Raw genomic sequence first — 24,017 nt, 5'->3', positions numbered from 1 at the left:
TAGAAGAAACTGATGAACACAGTTTAATGTTACGTTCATGCACCTTCCCATGACGTATGATACAACTTGAAAGCAATTCTTTTTGTGACTAATGTCAAAAATTATGACGGTTTCCTTTCATTCTGACACAAATTAATAGGTATGCTAGAGGAAGGAACTGCTGTTTAGTTTAATGAGCAATGTTGTTGATACTTTAGTGAATTGAGGCCCCTAAAATAAAACAAGCCCGTCGATGTCATGTTCAACCAAAATGCTTAGCATCTTGTCAGTGGCAGTCTAAAACCCACTTACGTTTTATTCGTTGCTTATTGGTTGTTTCTTATCATCTGCTCCCATCTGGTGGCTATAGACAAAATACCCCATATTTTGAGGCTACAATACACGTACGCTAACTGAGTTTGTTCCCTTCGGTGCTCCGTAATTTCAATTGGCGATTGACTGTTCTACGACCAGCACACCAGACGCAACATTGAGCAAGTCATAAGAATAAACCCAGTAGTTCAGGAGGGAATTGTGCAACTGCACAATTTAGTTACCTGTAGTTTGGTAGTAGATTTATTTGTCACCATGGCATATCAGCTTTACAGAAATACGACGTTGGGAAACAGTCTCCAAGAGAGCCTAGACGAGCTTATTCAGGTAAAAGCAATGCTATTTGTGGGATGCAGGCTAGCTGAAGTTAGCCATTTTTTGCTTCCTACTTCTTTACCGAAATTGCAAGGATTCGTTCAACTAATGAAAATCTGCTATTTGTTTTACGACGTTTTTTTCTCATTCCCTTGAACAACACTGCTCGATTTTAGTTTAATTGTATAGATAACCAGCTATCAATGTAGCTACCCTGTTTATCTTGTGTAGTTAATGTGAACTCGTGACAGCTGTTGTAGCTGCCCCGCGGTGAATTAGCTTGGGTGGCGTAGCATAATTCTATCATTTCACACCCTAACCAATGTAAATCTGTTTTGTTTTGGCCACTTCTAGCATGAACTGAGATTCTTGTAACATGATTTGGCCTACTCTCTGATATTCCCTCATTCTTAAAGTCTATGGTTTTAATTCAAAGGATGTTTTCTCAGTGCGCATACGTTTGCAATTTTGAAGCGTTGTTGAAAGTTTCTAATGCTAATAACTGGATATAAATTCTGATTACAATAGTTGAATGTAGCAGCTCCGTTAGTGCTTAGTGTTTGGATTAGTGTTGTTCATAAAATTCCATGCGAATGTTATAAGTCTATGCTAACATTTAGCGGGCCGCTTCACCCCTGTCATGCTACTGCAATGGACAGGCCAGTAGCTAGGTGTAGTAAAAAAAAAAATTCAAACGACCCTCTTACAAACAGAAAGCAACAGCAGTTTTGTCCTGTTCTAAAAGAGCGTCCTTGTATAGCCTAAATGTCTAGGGGACCACACATGATTCTGGAGATGTGCCCTTTATTCCTTTATTCATATTCCTAATATATAGGCTAGTACATAATAAATAATAAATACAAGTGTATATTATCTATTATATTCTTGGGAATTTCCTTTTCAGACCCAGCAGATAACACCCCAGTTAGCACTTCAGGTTCTGCTCCAGTTTGACAAAGCCATCAACACAGCGCTTGCCAATCGTGTTCGCAACAGGGTCAACTTTCGGGTGAGTACTGCTGCATCCACCATAGGTCTTCTCTGATCTTGTTGTATTTAAGGATTTGAGGAAACTTGACTTGACAGCAAATGATTCCATAAACCAAATAAGACTACCTCTTGGAATTGTGGTGCAGATGCAAGCCTAGCCAATTCATGATTCCTGCCTGGTCAGATGAAATCTGATTTACACTAGATTATCTCAGTCTCACCCCACCATCCGGAGCCATGATTTAACCTTTCATGACATGCAATATAACACTAGCATTCTTGCTGTTATACTGAATAGCAGCACCAAGGTGATTAACTTGGGCTCTCAAACTTACCTATGCCTGGATCACAGCCATGCTGATGCTCAGTATAACATCACTCCCTCTCGCTTGATATTGTAAACTCACCCCTTTTGTGATTATTTGCACTCATGGAATAGGCTGTGTTTATAGATTGATGTTGCCTTTCCATCACGTCTCAACTTAAGTAAGTTTAGGGTTTATTCAAAATGATGCAAACCCAAAAGGATGACTACTGGGAAACTTGCTTGTTAACCTTTTGGGATTAGTAAAAAAAGAAGTAAAAACCAGCTCTCGAACATTAAAGCTGTAATATGTATTTTGCTTCTTGCAATGTGTCACTGACACTATGCTCTTTTCCCATTCCTCTAGGGGTCACTAAACACTTACAGATTCTGTGACAACGTGTGGACGTTTGTTCTTAATGACGTGGAATTCAGGGAAGTCACTGATTTGGTGAAGGTGGACAAAGTGAAAATTGTTGCCTGCGACGGGAAAAGTACGATCATTAAATTCCTTTCACTCGTTGTTATTGTTGTCTTACAGAGTGCAAGTCGTTATACATAAAATGTGTTATACATAAAATGTGTTATACACCTTTTTAAGTAGCTTGGATACTGAATGTCTCTTTTCCTTTCAGACACTGGCTCCAACACTGGCGAGTGAATCAAGAGATGCATTGGTCAAACTGTTACTGATGAAGCTCGTGTCACAGACAGGACTGTATATATATAATTTATTACAGTTATTTCTGTAAAGAAGATGAATACGTATGTGTATATGTGTATATATATATATATATATATACCATTTTCATCAAAGGGAGTGATTGTAGAATGAATGGACCAGACAATTGGCCGTGGATACTGCATGACTTTTTTTAATGGGTTTTCTTAGAACTGCCTTTTCAGTTTAGTTAATGTTGTGGAGCTTGATAACTTTAATAAACTTTTATTTAAAAATAGTTTGTGGTCTTTTAAGGCATATCTGACATACTAGCCCATTAGTAATTACTGTTTTATTTGTATGTAAATTATTACTCAGTGTTATGCACTGTTATGTCTAGTGTCTACTGAATCCAAATGGATTCTAGGCTGAATTTGGATTTCACCCTGGCCAACACTGGAACCTGATCCACACACTGGAGGGTCCTGCCAGACGTGTCTCAGCAGAGAAACACATACTTTCTATAAGCAAATATGTTTCCCATCGGGATGACCATTCCTTCACTGGTCATTAAAGTGTCTACTCACTAACCAAGTTCCTTCTGGCTGACGAGAGAGCTGTGAGATTGTACCCCCCAAAAAAACATGGAATGAAGAGGTAGTGAGTATGATGAGTTGAATAGTTAAGATGAGTATGATTTGATATTGGAGAGAATTATCTGTAGATGCATCCTTTATCTACTTTATAATATCATTAAGAATGTGGCTTAAATGTTTAACACTGGAGAAATACAAGCTTATACAGATATTGATTGGTCCTAAGTGCTCTCTAAAGTTCAAGAGCAGCATTGGATCTGGGATGTCTAGTGCCCTACAGTGTTGTTTTACAATGTGCCTATGAAAATGGGATGTTAAATAGGAAAACGTGTTTTAATATTAAACTCTTGTCTTTGACATACTTTATGAAAGCAGCACATATGTGTTAGGAATTATCTTCTAATTATAAACAATGTATTTGAGTATCTTCTAATTATAAACAATGTATTTGAGAAGTATATACTTCTCAAATACATTGTTTATAACTTCTCAAATACATTGTTTATAATTAGAAGATAATTCCTAACTGATGAAAATGTATAGGCCTACATGTTTCCAATTTCAGCAGTAAGCCTCAATTCAGGCATATGCCAACCCAGAAGGATGATATCAGGAACACATAATATCACGAAGCACTCCTGCTCATAATCAATTCAAAACGAGAACAATGCCACTGATGCTCAGCCCAACATTATAGCCACTCGAAAACATGACGGCATTGTCTAGCTCGGTCTCCCGTCGAACAAAAAGCGCCATCCACCGGTCAGCATCTATGATCACAACCTCAGCGAAACATTAGGATATTAACACCATTTTTTAAGCCACGTAGGCCTATTCATCCCGAAGACACTTAAAAAAAACAATACTCGCGGCCTGGCATCAAACCAGGCTCACGTAGCCTCGTAGGCTATTCCGGGAGTAATTTTTGAAGACCAGGCAGGCACTCAGTGAGGAAATTGTCAATGGCATCGATGGGGAGGGTGGATGCTGTTGATCCTTGACGTCATGTTGTGGAATGGATTGGGGGGAGTGACTTTGTGTTTCTGGTGCAGCAGGCGGAGAATGACATGAGGATGAAAGAAACAGAGGCAGACAGTCGGGCAGGCGGGCATGTTTATTTTTGAGGAAAAATAAAACAGACAAGAAAGGGTCTATGGGGATTTCACATTAAACGATGGGGACCGACCACTAACCAAACGGTAAGCATATGCCTGTATAAATCAGTAGTTTGGCCATAGTAAATATTTCATGTTGTCATCTCTCTCAATCACTGCAGACGTGACAGGTGCACCGGCATCATAAGATTTGATATATCAACTGCTTGTGTTCCTAGTGTAGCGTTATTTCACATTATTTTGTAGTAATGTTCATACTGGATTAAAAAATTATGAAATATACTGTAGGCTGAATCATCTGAATCAGTGATAATTGCACAACTGAAAGCTGTTAGTTGCCTACACCATGGTATTGTTTCAAATAGGGCCATTTAATGTTATTAGGTTAGGCTAGTTTTGTGTAAAGTGGAGCTTTGATAATGGTTGAGTCTGTAGCCTACTAGACTCATGGCCCAGTTCGATGTGGTGATGATTTGTGCCGTACTGCTTCAATGGTAGCCTACAAAGGCGCATAGCCCACGATAATGCATGTAAGATAGGACTTTGTGTACAGCATGCGTAACCTACCTTGTTATTACATATTGCATACTGCAGACTAAATTTAATAGCCTATCATTTCCGATTGAATCTATAATGTAATAAATTACCTAAAGCAGAGGCTGAGACCATAGCCTACCATTGAAGTCGGTCATTAATGACAGGAATTAGTATTAGCCTACCAAGCAGTGTAAGCAAACTCAATGCAATTTATTAACGTTAAGAATTACACAGAGGGAATCCATTGCCTGGCCTGAACGTAATTTTAAGATCATTAATGCTAACAGCCATCTTACCACGATCCCTTCAAGTTCTTCACATTCTTCTATAATAGGTGTACCACGTAGTAGCCTACCACGGGTATGTAGTGAATGTTATATATTTACCTATGAAGTAGGCTACCGTATATTAAGTAAAAGTCATTTTAGCCCATATTCACACTATCAATTAAGCACAATCTGTCTGGCAGATTGCCCTTCTGGCTGACTGACCATGTATCTTAGACTTTGTTTAGGTTTTTTGATAGACCCACCACATTGAATGTTGTGTGTATTTGTAGTTTTATGTGACAGTTATATTCACAGCTGCACGTAGAGGCTTATGTAGCACTGGTTTGTAAGCCACAAGAAGGTACCAATTCTTCGTTGATTGTTAGGCCTTGATTGTGTGTGTGAGGTAGAGATTTCTCCTATTTTAGATATAGGCCAAGTCCCAGCTGCATGTACTTGTGGAATGAGAGATTAGGTATTGGGAGGTTGGGAGGTTGGGAGGTTCTCTTCCTTTGGGCTAGACAAAAAAAAAGGTCGAAGGGATATTCATGTCTCAGGCTGGCCATAATACAGAGGCCCGAGTTGAAATGTTTACACTTGTTAAAGGCTGACTGAGTAAACAACATAACATGTTGAAATATTATTGTGTGAAATGATTGAGCTTCAGTGTTTGGACCTACATCTTACCAAATAGTTGTATTCCAATTAAAGCATAGTAGGCTATTTGGGAATGAAAATGAAAATGTGTCTGCCAAACCAAAATAGAGCAAACAGCTCATGTTCTAATGAAATGTCTAAACTTCAGAACTTTGTCTCAAGATCTCCTTCCATCTCTGTCCACATGCATGTGCCAGCTAGAGATAACTCGAACCCATAAATACAGCGCATAGTCTATCTTTACTCTCATGGTGGTACAGATAGGGTTGTATAACAGGTGTACAAGCACCTGACTGGACAGCACACTTCTGAGCCTGGGGAGCACAACACAAACTGCCTAAGTGTGCTACTTCTGGGCTAAGCTCAGTCTAAACTGCTGTGCTGTGGACACAGAAGCCTCGGGGACACCGTTTGGCCATTGATCAGACATTACAGTGAATTCTAGCTCTGAGGCTCCTAGTTCCACCAAAAACACCCACCGGAATAAGACATTGTGGCTTTTCAATGGGGTCTGCGTTGGCTGATTGTGGCTAAACAATTTGGGACCCCTTGTGAATAGTTCAAGTGAACGGGTCCACCACTCTGCAGGAGATCAATTGAGAAGCATTAATGATTTCGGAAGACTGAGGTATAAAACAAGTTACAGTACAGAGAATTAATACATATTCCATTTAGATATAAGCAGGATAGGTATTGTATGGACCTGTACTGTACTGAAATATGGATTTTATTGAATATATTATATCACATGAATATTATATCATGTGAGTCATGTCAGATGGCTGAGCGGTTAGGGAGTTGGGGTATTAATCAGAAGGTTGCTGGTTTGATTCCTGGCCGTGCCAAATGATGTTGTGTCCTTGGGCAAGGCACTTCACCCTACTTTCCTCAGGGAGAATGTCCCTGCACTTACTGTTAGTCGTGTGTTGTGGATAAGAGCATTTGCTAAAATGACTAAATGTATTTGTTATTGTTGGGTAGATATTTGATCTTACTTCCTTCCAATTAAGGGTTCAACAGACAACTTGGGGTCTGTTGGATTCAAATCTCATCTCATTGTTTAAATAAGTCCTCTTGACATGATTCCAGCCCATCTATTTGGATGACCTAATATTGATTGAAGTCGAAAGCATTAGCAAATGTAGAAGGACGTTCTCAGAGAGCATCTTCCGCTTCATTCTGTTGGACACATTTATCTGGACATTCTGTGTGTACTTTAGTTTGAGTTATGCCTAGCTCTTATTGCACATATTTCAATCAGGGTTAAGTGATCAGTATGGCTTCATAAGCCAGTGCTGGAGTATTGGAGATTTGTTGTTTTGGTATTGTCATACTGTCTGAAGGCACATCAGAATCAGGTTCATTGCCAAGTGAGTTACGCAAACAAGGAATTTGCTGTGGTGGGTTGGTGCATATAATAAACATAGAGGTAGAAGTATAATAAAGATAGACTGTACTGTATTATAAAATAGAACAATTAACCACATACAATGTGAATATAAAGAACAAAATTAATTTGGACATAATTAATTTGATCAAATCACCATCTTGCATCTGTGTTAATTGAAAAAGGTCAACCAAGACGTTATGCAATGCTGCACTTTCCCTGCAAAGGATGGACAACAAGGCAGACGCAAGAGCAACCAGTCAGAAATCTAGAGGTTGTGTGGATGACAACTTACCAAAGATGTGTTAGGAAGCTTTTCCAAGAGTTCTTGAGGAGGAGTCGAAGGCTCTTTATGGATGAAGGTAATATAGACCACTCTGACCAAGGTCAAGCAGAATCTGCAGACAGAGGTGCCATTACAGGGGTAACTGGAAGCTTGTACAGATAATGTAATTATTAAGTTGTATGTTTTGTTTATTGTAATATGTTTGCGTTTACATTTTATGGAGTCTTATTCTCTCTGTAATCACTCCATAATCTGCTTTCATCCTGAGATTATCATGTAACAGAAATAAGATCTGCTTGGCAATTGCTGCTTTTTTGTGTGCTTTTAATGACGGTTCGTGTCCTGGTGGAATGAGTCAGTGCTAGAAATGTTACAAAAGTGTTATCATTATAGTTTGTTGAATTTAATTCAGCCAGCTATCTGTGTGTATTTTAGATCTGACGAGCAACTGTCAAGAAGGACATGATTGGACCTTACTATGTTTAACTGTAAGAGCCCGGACGGCCCTCATCCTGTTCTGTGGATCTTTGTGATCTACCCCTCACACCCCACAAACTCCTTCCACTCAGTGTTCATTAACTTGATGTGAAGAGGCAGTGTGAGTGTGTGTCCCCTTCACTGCTGGTAAACAGCAGGCCCAGCAAACTTGGCTTTGCCACATGTCTGGGAGCAGATGTCATCACCGGCCAGTGAGCTGTCTGCTCACCCACCAGCTGTGTGTGTCTGAGCTAAATAGGTGGTGTGTGTTTGTGTGTGTATATGTACGCAATGTGTGTTGTGATGAGTTGGGAAGGTGTGCGAGCAATGCTTGCATGTGTGTTGTTTGTTTGGTGGCAAGGTACGTTTGAGTGTGTGTGTCTACACTTGTTTGTGTACACTTTACTCTTCAGTGCCCAGCACAGTGGATGCTACTCTGATTACATTTGCGTGGGACTGCACTTCCCCTGCTGGAAACAGGCCTCGTGGTGACGCAGGACCTTCCGCTTCAGGACAGCCTTGATGCTGCTCTCACCCACCCATCCGCCTCATCACTGAATGGAAGAGCAAACAAAACGTTGGAATTACCTTATTTGGTTCTGACAAGAAAGAGAGAGAGGTGGGGGGGGGGGGGGGGGTGAGGGGTGAAGGAGGGGGGTGAGTGTGAGGAAGAGAAATACACTATAAAAGAAAGAGAGAGAGACAGTATTATAGAGAGATAAAGCGACAGACAGAGAGAGAGATAAAAGATAGACTGTGAACGAAAAGGAGAGATGCTGAAGAGAGACAAACAGACAGAGGAAAAAACTTAGCCATATAGAGACTGACAACGAGAGAAAAAGAGCACTTAAATACCAGATGGTGTTTTTAGAAAATTTGATGGTTTTATATAGTAATCAGCCATTCGGTCCCATAACTATGCCTTGACCGTACCTTGGTTCTGTGTTGATCCGTAGCCTGGGCTACAAACATAACCCCTGGAGAGGAAGATAGTCTTTTGCAGGGGCTTAGTACTAATTGTGTTAGTTCCAGATGGTAGGCAACATATTTCTTGTTACCTCAAAATGTCTTAACTGATTACAGAGTAATGACAACAGTTAAACAGTAAAGTGAAATAAAGTGCTATCCAATCAAATTTTTATATTTCAGCTTCCATTGCCCTTGAAGGACAATTCACTAACCCAAAAATCAATAAAAATGCACTTTATGGTATAGATTTGCCAAAACACAGCAGTGCTCTTTGCCTCCATTATTGCAGACTGTGATATAACAAAAACAACTACATTAAGCCTTGACAATTAATTTATACAGCCAAGTTACTCAGCACAACATGTCAAGTAATGCAACTGAGTTTGGTTAAGGAAATCAAAAAGTAGAAGGTGACCTTGGTGCCTTCTTTGTATCTGGGAGTCATCAACGTGGACTCTGGGTGTGTGGGCCCAGGGAGAGATGTGTGTCACTCCCAACACTTAATTATTGTATTTCTGGACCGACTAAATGAACTCTGTGTGTCCACAAGGACTGCACGGCTCGCTAAGTCATATTTCACAGTGCCTTCAGAGAGAGAGCTCCATTGCTGAAGGGAGCTCTTTCCCAGCACAGGTGCTGGTGAAGAGTGATATCCGCATAGGTTGAATGGAAGGCCTGAAATAAAAGATTTAGGATTGTAGGAAATCCAGGAAGCTAGAAAAATATACTTGCTAAATACTTTTAACTCAATTGCAGTACTATCATTAGTGGCACACACAGTGAGTACATTTACATCTGAACGAAGCAGTTTCATCCTGTGCTTGAGGCACAGCTAACAAATTAATTAAGCCAAATTAGTCTGTTTTTTTCAAGGATGTCTTTTAGGGTGGAATGAGCCTATAAAACTCATTTTTAGTATACCTAACATGGAATATTGTAACTTTTTTTTTTTTTTTTTACATCTAGATAATACTTTATGCTATAAAGTGTTATAAGGAGTTAAGCAAAACTGTTAGATTCCCTATTAGATAGACTATATTGATTGTGTGACTGGAAATTGTGTCAAGGTGTAGCTCCTATATCTTTAGTCTTGGGAGTTAAGATTGACATCCATCTATGTACACAGCCCCCTAAGGACTTAACCCCTTCTTAACCCATAAGAAACAACTCTCCCTTTTGAGAATGTTTAATATGCATTGAGGTTGCGGGGAAAATACTTTGCTCTGTCCCAGGGCCATACATAACACTGTATCTAGGTAAGGGTGGACTGCTCAGCATTTTTATGGAGACTTTTGTAGATTGTTATTGTGGCCTGATTTATAGGTGGACTCCCTCCTTGGAGATGCGCAAAGAAACAAAACTCCCATTCATCACCGTCATGGAGCCTCAGCAACAGAGGTTACTTTTTTTCCTTCTTTCTTCTACAGGGGGACTGCATCCTGAAGGCTACATGCCTGCTTGGTGCCCACAACCTTGTATGTTATCTGGTATAGTATAGCCTACTTTGCAGAATCACATATAAGGATGCACCCATGTAATATATACTGAAATGTAAATATATAGGCAAACATTTTGGAAGCACCTGGGCATTGTCTAATGTCGGAGAACACTGCAGGATCCAATCTAATGATCTAGGCTAATTGAAAATAATTTGGTATTTTGTTTACGCACTTTATCCGAAAGTTGGCAACACTAGCTCCACTTTGTGGTTAGTAATTTAGTAATTTAAATTAGTAATTTAACTGGTCCCTAAAACCAGTGAGGTACAATAGTACAAACAAGGTTGTGTGAAAATATGCGATTATTAATGGAGAGATTGAGACAACCAAAACAAATGCTGAAATGGAAGCTCACCAAGATGGAAAAATATATAATTAATATTTTATTAATAATCTAAAACCACATGGGAGCAGGGGCTTTCAGTTCATCTTTGTCTGCGGTTCCAAGACCTCCTGAGAAATCCAAAGCCAGGTTTAATAACCTCAGTAGGAGTTTAGAGTGATGGAGGCAAGAACGTCTAGTACCTTAAGTATGTACTGCACGCATAATATATTGTATTTATTGTAACTCTCCAACCACGTGAAGCATATAGTCGAAGAATATGTAAAAGCTCCAATACATGTGTCAATGAAGTCTTCAACTAAACTACATACAACAAAAAAAAAAGAATGTAGCAAGTTTGTATCAATGTTTTGTTTCTCTTTCTGCAATTTGATAGCCAGTATTAATTGAAAGAGTGGCGGCACCCAACAGAAGCAACATCTCAGACTCTCACTGTTTAACGCTGTCTAATAATTCACGTTCAAAAGAAACCTTGTAGCAATATCCTTCAGAAAATCTAATCAAAAATCTAATTTTATTCAGAAAGTACTCCTTAGATCATGCCTGTTTAGCTTTAGTCTGAACTGGAGTCTTGTGTCTAGAACATCATAAGCTGATGATACCCTTTCTATACATTATGTGAATGGTTTTGTGATTTTGGCTTGGTGCTTTTGAGCAATCATGGTTTTCATAGCCGTCTTTATCTCTTCAAAGCAATGTGCTGTAGCTTCTCTTGTGCCGACACTGGTTGTAGTGTTGTAAACTGTATAGAAACCATTTCTTGTTCATCCCTCTCCCTCTTTACTGTACATCTTCTCTCCATTTCTGTCTCTTTCTCTCAACTTCTGTCTACATATGTCTTTCGCTCTCCATCTCCCCTCTCTGCCCCCCGCTCTCTCTTTCTTTCTCTTCCTCTCTCCGTCCTTCCTCCATCCCTCCCTCCCTAGTTGTTCTGAGGGACCTGGAGGATGCTGTGCAGAGTGGCCTGGCTCTCCCCCTGAGACCCACTGTTCATATCTAGGACAGAAATGGGAGGCCCTGGGCCGGGCCAGCTTGCCTACATCTGTCTCTCTTCAAAGCAGGATGACGTTTGCCTGCCTGCCGTATGCATGGCAATGAGCATTTTTTGTAAATCGTCCTGTAGCTTTACCTAGTATAGTTTACTGGTGTTTAGTGTTGCAATGACATTGGTTGGATTTTAAAAAGTAATGTATTCACTCGTAAGCTACTAGTTGACCTCCTGTTGACTCCACCCTTGCAGTCTTGAGTCGGGATACTAGCAGAATTCATTCCAAAATACATTACTAAGATAAAATACTATCCTATTAGCTAGCTAAGCATATGGCAACAACGATGAACTCAAAGGGTCAAGTGTATGTATGTATGTATGTATGTGTGTGATAATGCTTGAAACTGGTCCCTCTTTCTGTCTATCCAGAAAGCATAGACAGAAAGGACGGCCCATCCACAAACTGTCTGAGCAGCATATGGTTCAATTCAATTTGGGTCCAGAAGACGATAAGATCTAAGGTTGTCTGTGGCACAGAGAAGGCAGGAGGGAGAGATAAGGATAGAGCGTTGTCTTCTTCATTCCCGAGAGTGGATCATGATTGTTTAACTAGATTCAGAAGGAAATCTTTTTGTGTCACTGCTTGACCCTTCTCATCTATTTCCCTTATTTCTTAAAAAAAAAAAACTTTGGAAAGAGGCTGTCTTTAACAATGTCCCTAGTTGTAATAGTGTATTTTTTTTGCTGTGTTAAACTTGGGTCATCCATTATGACATGTATGACATGATATGTTATTTTGATTGTATTGTTGAAATGAAGTCAGAGGAATTTCCCTTTCCTTTTGCAGGGGATAATGAACTTGGCCACAGTGAGATGCTGATTGGCACTTTTTAAATGATGTTGCTCTTCTTCAGAGCATGTTCTTTCTCTGGCACACTGTTGAATAGTGTCTCACTATGCATCCAATACAGTACAAACATGAGTCTCAAAGGACCCTAACATTTTCCCACATGATTAAGCACATTCCTGGGTATGTGTGAGCTTGCACTGTTGTTGTTGTTGTTGTTAAAGAACAACATATTTTTGTTCTTCATTGTGTGGACTGTCTTACTGGGCCATGGTTGTGACCGTGGGAAAAGTCCTGTGTGCTCTTGTGTCAGTGTTGAGTTTCAGAGACACAATACAGGGGTTAAGACCTGCTTTAGAAGATCGAATGTAAATATATATATATACACAAGGTAAGATCTGATCCACTGCATTATTATTAAATCATGACAGATTAGTGATTCTCAAAGGGAAGAAAATGTTTTCTTTTTTTGAGGATTTGAACAGGACTGTGAAGACCTAAGAAACCTGGTCCTCTCATGACATTGCTGCCAGAACTAGCGTATGGGATTAATCCGAAAATGTAACTATGAAGCAGCTTTGCAAGGGTCACCTTGACTGGGTGTAGTTTACATGCTTGTACATATATTTCATGTTTATTAGACCTACTCTGCAACTGAAGTTCAGAAACTTGTAAAACTTAAGCACTTAGGCTTAAGCATTTCGGTCTGTTTTGTTTATTCGATGGACCATTGAGATACTCTAATGAATTCCTATTGCTATCAAAAAGGACAAAATAGCCTCTAGGACTTGAAAAACCTTCTGTTCCATCTGCAAGCCCATTCAAAATCTGCTGTAGAACATCTGTGGATTATGTTTTTTAAGGTTTGTCTTTGCTTACTTCAGAACATTTTGGGACCTGAACTAATGTTTAGTGGATATTTGGCATATGTTTGAGGACAACATTGTTTGTCTTTGATGTCAAGTCTGTGAATCACCAATTTGTATGCAAATGAAGTACTTATTTGGCAATAGTCATATAATGACACAATTACATTGTCCAGATTAAATATTGGATGAATCTTTCTAATCTATAAACTCATATTTGCAACAGGTTACCATAGAAAATAAATCTCTTGTTGCACAAGAAAGATAACAAATTAAGAAAAAAAATAAAATAATGTTACACAAAGGCTGAACTCTTTTTCAGTGAATATTGAAGTCTGGTTTGTCAGGCTCAGAAGCTATACTGTAGGTTTGTGTGTGGTTTCTCTGTGCGTATGTACTGTATGTGTTTGAGAGTGTTCTGTGCATATGTGTGTATTCCTAGCCTTCGCCCTCTTCTGGTATCTCAGAAAGAGATGTTACATCCAGAGCAGGGAGAGATAATGATGATTCACAGCATCCCGTGAAAGACCCGTACACTGAAAAATACCACAGCAGCACTACCAGACTGTATGAATCATCAGGATACTTGTTTGTTGTAGTAGCCTGTAGAACACAGGGTGTATCAAGTACAGTGTGCACTGTATTTGAATCTGTCTGCTTGATGAATCAATGCAAATGTTTGTATCAAACTCAATACTTCCCGTTCTGACTTTCCATCTCTTGTACACACTACACACTATTTATCCAGGAGTGCTTGAGCTGGTTTGCATTGTATTTAACTTTTAAGACACTTCATGCCTCGTGCAGAAGCCTTGTGCGTTTTTTTTCCACAACCTATCTACAACCTGTCTATTATTCTTACTTTTCAAGGTCTGCGACATTGAGGATCTATGTTATGCTAGTATGGAAAGAGTCTGCATCCAAAAACATCCTCCTGAGGTAAGCAGGAGACTGGATTACTAGAATCCCCATTTGAGTCTTGTCTGAGATTGACGTCCTCATTGAAAAAAAACTATGGAGGGAGTGTCATCTGATCGTGACGTGTCACCCTGCATGGTCATGAATGACAAGATGCATTTAGAGATTCATTTGGTTTGCCCCCATTTGCAGCCGGCAGGTTGCTGAGACAATAGCAGCAGCAGATGGTCAGTCAGTGGCAGGTCTACCCTCCTCACCATGTGGAACACGGTCCGTAAAATAAAGGTGGTGTTTCTGCTTACAGACTTTGCCTCTGTATTCATTTCAAAATGGGAACCTCAGATTGCAGAAATAAGACTAGTGAATAGTAATTCTGTCACATGCTTTTTCTTCGAGTTAACTGTTAGGGTCAGAAAAAGATGAGAAAACATTAAAGTGTTATAGAATAAAACAAGAATAACAAGAACAAGAATTGTTCTACTCAGCAGCAATTTAAATTGACCATAGTTGATATTATTATAAATAGTTTATATAATGGTTTTACATATTTAACTATAACTAGATATACTATTCATTAACTATTTTATTTTACAGAAGAAATATTCTATAATCAAACACATATAATTCTGTATGTCTTTATCCATTGCAGGCCATCTGTTTTTCAATAAGATCGATAGATTTATACAGATACTTCTATTCTACTTTACAAATCTGATTAATTTGCTTTATGTCTCATATACAGCATACAGTACAGGGGATGTTTGAACCTGCTACCCTGCTCTAACCACTACACCATCCCCTGAGAAAACTAGGTGGAACTGTTACCTATTCCTTCGGGATCAATAACATGAATTGAATTGAATTGAGGACACATTTATGCTCAATCACTATCGATGTCATTACTTTAAGCTTTGATTGGTCCCAAGGGTTCTATCTCAGACCTTAGTAGGTGACCCAGTTGTGTGGGCTTGAGTTGCTATGCTAGGCTGCTATGCCATTGGCATTTTGGCTATGCTCAGGAATGTGAAAACCCGTCTTTATGCAGCTCTCCTACCCACTGCTGTGCTCCTCTGGAGGACAGACACTTCCCTCTCTCGTCCCTCTATTACTAATTAGAAAAATCTGCATCTTGGCCTCGACAAATATCTGGATGACAATGCTGCTACTTGATAGTCGAACTATGGTGGTTCCATGATAGCTATCTGATGCTAGGACTGAGCCTTCACTGCTCCTTTAGAGGGATCAAAGTTCATCTGCTGTGGACTATGTGGGAGACATTCCTCCCCTAAGTCCCAATAAGTTTTGCTTCGATGTTCTACGACAGTTAAACGGGGATATTCAAATGCATTCTTCATTAATAGACACTGAAGAGACAGACAGTATAATATGAATTCCCACCAGGATGTATTATCCCAAAACTACATATCTCTTCAAGTAGACTGAGGGGCTCTATTTCTGGCTTTTAACAATGTGTGCTTTGCCCCAGTTCCTTCATTGAGTGTCTTTCCAGCTCTTCTTCCTTCATGCTTTCTAAGGCTACAGAGCATTTAACATGACTGCATGCACTGTACTACTACAACTCTAAGGACAAAACACACAAAATGTCTTCCTACAAGGCTGATTTGCATCAACATGAAGAACATTTTGCTTTTGTTTTGGAGGACGCTCTGCTGGTGTGGTTTTAAATTGAAATATAATGTAAATGTGTTTTATTTTGATACCCTGAAGAATATCATAGAGACGTGTTAGGCCTTAACATGAATTGAGACAAGATGTACCGTATGCTACACATGTACTTGCAGACATCAATAAATAAATAACATAGAGAACAGAAGTTGTTAAAGCCTCAAAGTCAATACGATTGTGGGGTACGCGCTCTGATCTGGTCAGCCACAGGGACACCCCTGCTTGTCTTCTTTGATGGTTTTGGTTTGTTATATGTGTTGATCTGTGAGCATCTGTGAAACCTTATGATACTACTTGTTCAAATGGATATTCAAATATAAAAGCAATAGATTCAATTAGAATCTAGGCCAAAACCATCATTCACCATTATGCCTACACTCTAGTTGATTTTACGGTACATCTTTTCTACAATGCAGTCCCAGGTTTTAAACAATTCAAGCTAGAGAGAAGAAACAATACTTTGTTTACTATATTGTTCCATGGTGCTATCAACTGTAGCATTGGCCGATGATGAGGCTGTTTATGTGTCCCTACGTGTTTTACAACCTGCAAATGTACACTGGTGAAGGAGAGGGAGAACTGCAAGCAAAGGGCTCACAACTGTATGAAGTGTGGGCAGTAAACAACACAATGGCTGTGTGCAAATAATGACAGCGGATGTATTGTGCGTGTTTTAGCGGCTGTATTATTAATAATACTCCAGTGATCCATTTTTCAAGCCCAGTCTTTTGTGTTATCTTTCCTCCAGGCCTTCCGTTAACCAGTCTTCCCTCCATCCCTTGTACCAGTGAAATAATGGACTAAACTGTTCTTCGTGTCAAACATACTTTAAGCATGGCCCTGAGACGGCTGCTGAGGACTCCACTGTGATCAAGCAGAAAGTAAGTGTGCTGTTTTTAACATCGGAGAAGACTATACTAACAGATATGTTCACAAAGATCATCTTTTTTATTATGAGACACTCAAGTAGAGGATGGGTAATTTACTGCTTCAATCTACAGTTTCATCATTGGATACATCCTTGGTATATCCAAAGCACGGTCTACTCTAGACTGAACTAGTGGTCTTCCATCCGTCACGGCTACTAAATCCTCCCTGTAGTCTCTTCACCACAGACACAAAAAGCCTGCCAGTGCGACAAATCTCCATCCCTCAGGGTATCAGGCGAGAACGAATTGGTTCCCTTTTCTCATTGGACATGTAATTGGGTTCCTGTTGGGTTTTGGTGCTTGTTTTGTCCTGTTGATGCGTTCTGTTTTCTAACTTGAGTGACCAGGAAGAGTGAATTGTTTTATGTTTTTATTTGTCAGTAGATAAAGTAATATAACACCACACATAGAGAGATTTTGGGTGGAAACCTCCTGTTGGTATAAGTCTTGCATTGGGCATAAAGATTACAGGAAAGTGGTGTATTGACGTGTATATTCACAGATAATCCAATTTGGCATGACTTCTTTTGAGAGTGAGAATAAAGGCAAGATCATTAAAGTGATGCTGGAAAATGTCTTTTTTTTTTGTATTACTGTACCAATATTGTTTTTGTCAATTAAATATAACCTTGTTCTTTGGGGAATGAGCACCCTAACCTGATAACTTACTGTAATATTTTTCATCTGCTGAAAAAAAGTGATATTGTCTGTACATATTGCAGAATGGAATTGTCAAAATATAACGTTAACTTAGATTGACTGTGCATAGAATATGAGAAAAATGAGTGGAACGATGGAAAAATAATGTTGAGAAAAAGAGAAAGAGAAACACATCACTGTCATACTGTGGACACAGAGTGTGCAGTGAATGACCTCATGAGTCATTCTCACACACACTGGGGAAATTGTTGAGTCTCTCCATATGGGAGGTGACAGAGAGAGCTGGGTTGGGTGTACTAGACCTCAGACTATATGAATCTGTCCATGTACCATATGGGCATAGGTTAAGACAACACACATACAAACATATACACACACCACCTGCAAGCATGTCCGGTTCAGATATGTGCTGTTGTGAATAGCGTCCATCAGTTCTGGTTAGTTTTCTCACAATGTGTATTTACATAGACTCATCCGACTGGTTTTAGGTGTCTCCGTGCATGTGTATGTACTGTACTGTGTGTGTGTGTTCACAGATGAGAGTGTGAAGGCTGGCGTCGACTAAGGTGACCGCTGCGGCCTGGGCAGCCCATCCGCATGATCACATGACTCTGGATATGGACGCAGTCCTGTCGGACTTTGTTCAGTCCACTGGGGCGGAACCTGGTCTGGCTAGAGACTTGCTGGAAGGTAAGAAGCTGGATTCACGTGATACTGTTAACCCTGAAGGCTAATATATTAGCATTCTAGTCGTAAGACAATACACATTCTACAGAAAACACAGTTTTCATTTGTTAGCAACGATGGAAATGCTTTGCAGAACTGTTGTATATATAGCATAAAATAATTTACCAGGCTGTTTACCTATTTAACAGCATTATTGTGGAGTGTTTTTTAAAGTATTTATGAAGCAATTAATAAAATACAGTATGCTATGCATTCATTTGAACTGAGTAGTTCCATTGATTTGAGGTATAGATCTGTATCAAAAATCTATTAAAAGAATAGCCACAAGTTAAGCAAAGTTAACCACATCTTAACTGATATGCAACAATTGGTTATGGTAAGGATGATGATCAGTGTGTTTGTATGTTTGCAAGTTAGCCAATGTGTGTGTTCATTTAGCAGATGGATGGAAGGATGTATGTTTGTTTGTATGGATGGATGGATAGTTGGTTGGTTGGTTGGTTGGTTGGTTAGTTAGTAATGAACCATTCTAAAAGTATTTCCCAAAAGTCTGCAAACCATCTAATATGCAACAACTAGTGTTTCCTTCAGGGAAATTGGTTAGTTAATCGAATAGAAGTTGACATTCATCTGCACATCCATAAAGGGATGATTAAAATAAGATATGTCGGAAACAGACAACCTCTCTCAGAATGAATTATTTATTTACCTAAACTCCTTTCTGTTTCTTCAATGACTGGGCCTCAAGCAGGAAGCCAAGCAGACACACACTTGCTCAAAGGAGTGGGTAATTTCCCAGCGTTATCTCATTAAAGAGCAAACAGAGCCCAATTTAGTCAGGAAAAACATATACGGCAGACAGATAAAAAGAAACCTCTCCTTTAATCCAGCTCAAAATCATTCCCTTTATGAGGTTTCTCTTTGATCATTCATCATATGCAGTTCTCTGGAAGCGCAAAAACTAAGCTCAGATTTATTTTTTCTTGTCTTTATGCTCTGTCGGCTCGATTGCATTCTCATTGAAGCCTCTCGGATGCAAACATAGAAAATACATAGTTATTTCAAAGCATGAACCATGGAAGTGTTTTTTGGGGCTTGGAACTGAGCTGGAATTGAGAATTCAAACGTTAGAATTACAAATGAATGTTGAATTGCAGTTATCATCAATCATGATTATAGCTGAGGAACATTTAATGTAACAGAATCAACCCATTTCAACTCAACCTAGATAAAAGAGATTTCATTTTTTCTCCTCTGCTATAGGTTTCTGTAAGTTGACTCATCAAAGCAGCACAATGTCGAAGTTAAAGCTGGGGATGAGAAGCGAGGGAAATTATATAGCAGTACTGGTGGGAATTATCCATGGGAGAGAGAGAAAGAGTAGAATCCACAGGAGTAGCTGAGAAACAAAAGTACTTGAGTTAGCAATTCCAACTGACATCCTTTTGAACTACTGAAGAATGATTTGTCAGTTCCATTTTATGTTGGCTTACTAAAGCGTTCAAAAAAATGTGTTGGGGTGACGGGGTCGCCCAGTCATGTTCATTTGTGGTTTCAAATGGTTGTGTTTAGAAAATCTAAAGAAACCATTAGAATTGACCTGAAACAATAAAAGATGCAACATTGATTTTTCACACATCTCATATGAATCAAGGCATAGATTTGTTTTGTTTTTCAGCTGTGAGTGGGACAGCTTTTTTTGTATTATGGATGTGGCATAATTTTTGTAATAAAATGTGAGGGGGGAAAGATTTACCGTTTTCAAAAAGAGATAATCGTAAGGGCATGATAAAACCTATGCCCCTACATTTGAAGGAAAAAAGAACTATCCCCGTTATTTTAAATATCTTACAATATCTACTATCTGCAGCATATACTGTTGATGTGTCTGCACTCCTTAAATACTCCATAGATCTGTTTCCAGGGCTTTGCTCCCAGTGGAGATGTCTGCATGGTGATGTGAAGTACTGCCCTCTGTAGGATAGGAGCGCCATAGTCACTTGTGTGAAGAAAGTGGGATCTCTCTCTTCCTCCTGAACACACAACCCCCCTCCTTAGGCTAACTGATGTTAATGGGGTTTTAAGGGGGTTTTATGTCAAAGATTAGAAAAGGTTCCTAACGTAACGTTACACTTGCAAACACACACACACACATATGCTGATTGGAGTCATGAAGCCAGAGTAAACTGGCACTCAACCCATACACTAGTCAAGGGAACTTTGTGGTGACCATGGTAACTGTGGCTGCTCCACATTTAAAGAGAGAAAAAGAGAAAGAGATAGAGGTGTGGAAAGAGTATACACAGGACTTTGTATTATGCGGATGAATCACAATATCATCAATTAAGTCTGTTTGTGTAAATATTGCAGAATTACTGTTCAGTTAAAACGTTAGTCCAAATCATACCGACTAAGCTCTGACCCAATTCTTCTTTTTAATTTGATTGCTTGACTGCATCCTCCAGCATCAAATGCTGGCATCACATAGAATGCACAATATACAAGTGTGGCACAGCAGCATTGAGTACTTGTAGTTTAAAACGTCATTTAGTGCTTTAAACGATGAACGATTAGTGTCCACAATAAATATGTGATCACATGTACATAAAGGGGTTTGTGGTAGAAATTCTGAGACTCAAATCTTTTCTATAAATAAAGCATACATGAAATAATTCCATCACAAGGTTCAGGCATTCAGCATGGACATCAGATTAACTGTGGGCATTAATACTATTTCAAATGGGACATTAAAACATGAACAAGTGCACTACTGTAGCTTACCTTACTTTTACTGCTGGCTTTATTGCTTGTTGTGTTGTTGCTGTTGAATTAATAATTAATAGCTTGCCTATCATATGATCTCCCTTAGTCAATTGTAACAGGATACAATGCATTAAAGGTACAGCACTTTTCTAATGGATAGCTGAGGGTTGATAATCGTAATAATAAATGCGACAGTAAAATCTGTCAGACAAAGGGAAACCATTACAAAAAAAGATAACATTGAACCACAGCAACTTTGTAGAAATGAAAAGAGAATGCTAAAACTAAACAACTAAAAACAAGATATTGTGTATATGTAACTTACAGTTGGACACGGAATAAAAGTTGTCCGGTTAGGGTCTGTCCCTCGCTAAAGTAACACTGTACATACACAAAAACAATGCACCCTCTTTGGGCTTTCCTCTGTGGCGGTTGCTAGGTCTTGCTCATTAATATCCCCTCTCAAATTAAACATGGTAGTCTTTAAAGCTGTTGCCTCCTGTGTTATCCATTGTGTTGTATCTGTGTCTATCTGGCTAGAGTTCATCTGTCCGCTTTACTTCTCTTGACCCCATCGACACACAGTGGCATTTTAACCGCTTGCAGTAGTTTCAATTGCCTTGTTAGTCTCCAAAATGGAAACGATGCTTTAAAGCTACAGTATGTGTCTTGCATGTGTGTGTGACCGTGTGTATGGTATTATGTTAGAACTTTCTCTACCCTCGTCAGACAAATCTAAATGAGTGTTGTTTTGGGGGATGGGGGGCTGATGATCCGTCTACAAGATGCTGCTGAACTGGTCTGTCCCCTTTGTTATGCCATTTGAACTACAGTAGCGTAGTCTTGTAATATTCTGTCCTCTATGTACATTTACATCTTACAAACATTGCACAGAATCTGCAAGGGATGTGGGATGCAAGTTTTTAGTTTTAATACCTGCATCCAAATGTAACGTTAGAATACAACAATGTCCAGTTTAAGCGAATAGGTCTGACCTGTACTCTTTGATCACAGCAATACTGTTACACCCAGATGTATATTTGTAGTGCTCAATGCAAACCTTTCTTGGACTTGATTTTACTTTTGTGGGAATGAATGAAAGAAACATCTTACTTTAGTCAAGGTTGATTAATTGCGCGTGGCAAATCTAGATTTATGTGATGTTATACACGCCTTTGACAATGTGGACATGGGTGTGTATGCGTGTGTTTTTAGGCAAAAACTGGGACCTGAGTGCTGCCCTCAGGGACTATGAGCAGCTGCGGCAGGTTCACACTGCCAACCTGCCGCAAGTTTTTAATGAGGGTCGTTACTACCGGCAACCCGAGCACGACACCCCCCAGCACATGAACAAGGCTGGTGTCCAGAGACAGGAGGACAACATGCAGGGTGAGTCAGGGGGGGTGGCATTTTCATCTTTTCAAAAAATGCTTTCTGAGCAGTAGTAATTGTTTTGGAAGGGGTGTAGGTCTGTCTGTCGATACTTTGTCTCCATCTTTCTCATCCTCTTTCTTTCTCTACCTGTACTCCTATCCCCCCCCTCTCCTCCTCCAGAGAAGCGCCTGTCTCGGGGCATCTCCCATGCCAGCTCTGCCATTGTGTCCCTGGCGCGCTCCCATGTGGCCAGCGAATGTACCAGCGAGCAGTTCCCCCTGGAGATGCCCATCTACACCTTCCAGCTGCCCGACCTCAGCGTCTACAGCGAGGACTTTAGGAGCTTCATAGAGAGAGACCTCATAGAGCAGTCCACCATGGTGGCTTTGGAGCAGGCAGGTCAGTCACCTAATGAGCCTACCATTCTGGATGGGTCTAGGACTCACCTTGGGCCATGTCAATGAACGGTCCACCATTGTGGCTCTCGGGCAGGCCTCAGAAGACAGTGTCAAAAGACATAAGGAATACAAATGCTGGAGTCATCCTCCATGTTGGCTTCAAAGCAACTCGATTCCCCGGCCTATGTCATCCATGTTGCCTCTGAAGCAGCCTGATCGCTCTGCTTATATCCTCCATGTTGGCTCTAAAGCAGCCTGATCGTTCTGCCTATATGCCACATGTTAGCTCTGAACCAACCTGATTGGCCTATATTATGGTTATGTATGGGTTGGGATAAAACAAGGGGTGCTTGGTGATTAGTTACGATAAGGTATTCCACCAAAATAATTAGAGTACATGAGTCAGTATCTCATAATCATATTCTGAATGGCTTCCAATGAAACTAGATAGTGCCACATTGTCATCTACCACAATTGCTGTAGGCCTGTTAGTCTCACACAGGGTCTAAATGGATTGAGTAAATGCATGAGAAGTGCTCAAAGACAACTTGATTTGAAACGAAAAATGCCTTCCGCAATTACTGCAATCAACAAGGCAGCCTAGCGCACAGTACCTTGGGATGCAATTTCTCAAAGGTAAACATGTTGATGCAATAATTATATTCTTCCTTTTTAATTGAAATGAACATTACAGTGCAAGGCTAAACAGAAAAGCTGAGGTGCTGAACTTTTGGTTACCCAATGACATTGAGAATTACAAATACAATACAGCCAAGACCTCGATGGAACTTCAGACCCAGATTGATCACAAGCCACTTTTCAGGCTTTTCAGTTTACAGATTACAGAAAACATACAATTTAGTGTCACTGAGGAAAAAATTGATTTCTCTCTCAGCATTGTCCATGGCCTCGATAGATGTGTTGTTGATCAAATTACATAATCCATGATGAATCTAGCATCTGGCAGTGTGACAAGTAGCCATGTTTCAATACTCTGTCTACAATATCATAATGTGAAATGTAAAATGTAAAAGTTCTCTATTGTGTCTGTTACACACATTGTTGAGATATAACTTCTATCTATTTATACATACTATATATAATATTTTATTGTTACTAAGCCATCCAAATGGGGCCATTCTCTAAAATTTGTATTGGGATCAAGCAGGGAATGTGTCCTGAAT

The 24,017-nt window shown here is 39.6% G+C and overlaps 2 protein-coding genes across 2 annotated transcripts in view; both read left to right on the top strand.

Annotated features, from left to right (window-relative positions):
* Positions 1-432: 432 nt before the first annotated feature.
* Positions 433-2,878, top strand: gtf2a2 (general transcription factor IIA, 2). Its single transcript, XM_084682623.1, has 4 exons — positions 433-639; positions 1,532-1,636; positions 2,289-2,415; positions 2,557-2,878. Exons 1-4 carry the CDS (start codon positions 568-570, stop codon positions 2,580-2,582), a joined length of 330 nt encoding a protein of 109 aa, XP_084538749.1. The 5' UTR covers positions 433-567; the 3' UTR covers positions 2,583-2,878.
* Positions 2,879-4,240: 1,362 nt separating this feature from the next.
* LOC146247071 (OTU domain-containing protein 7A-like) overlaps positions 4,241-24,017 on the top strand; it is a 38,218-nt gene continuing 18,441 nt past the window's right edge. The window contains exons 1-5 of the mRNA XM_084682601.1: positions 4,241-4,377; positions 16,771-16,903; positions 18,148-18,301; positions 22,277-22,450; positions 22,616-22,834. Of these exons, the coding sequence (XP_084538727.1) occupies positions 18,217-18,301; positions 22,277-22,450; positions 22,616-22,834 (478 nt within the window). The 5' untranslated portion in view covers positions 4,241-4,377; positions 16,771-16,903; positions 18,148-18,216. The remainder of the gene's footprint in view (positions 4,378-16,770; positions 16,904-18,147; positions 18,302-22,276; positions 22,451-22,615; positions 22,835-24,017) is intronic.

Source organism: Hypomesus nipponensis, chromosome 19 (genome assembly GCF_054491055.1).
Source record: "Hypomesus nipponensis isolate SF chromosome 19, ASM5449105v1, whole genome shotgun sequence".
Classification (NCBI taxonomy): Eukaryota; Metazoa; Chordata; class Actinopteri; order Osmeriformes; family Osmeridae; genus Hypomesus; species Hypomesus nipponensis.
This window is presented reverse-complemented; position numbering and strand designations above follow the sequence as displayed.

What these genes read in the sequence shown, in the direction of transcription:
- gtf2a2 (XM_084682623.1), top strand. Translation starts at nt 568, where the DNA reads ATGGCATATCAGCTTTACAGAAATACGACGTTGGGAAACAGTCTCCAA. An exon ending in GCCTAGACGAGCTTATTCAG is followed by an intron (nt 640 to 1,531) that starts GTAAAAGCAATG and finishes TTTCCTTTTCAG; the next exon opens with ACCCAGCAGATAACACCCCA. An exon ending in GCAACAGGGTCAACTTTCGG is followed by an intron (nt 1,637 to 2,288) that starts GTGAGTACTGCT and finishes CCATTCCTCTAG; the next exon opens with GGGTCACTAAACACTTACAG.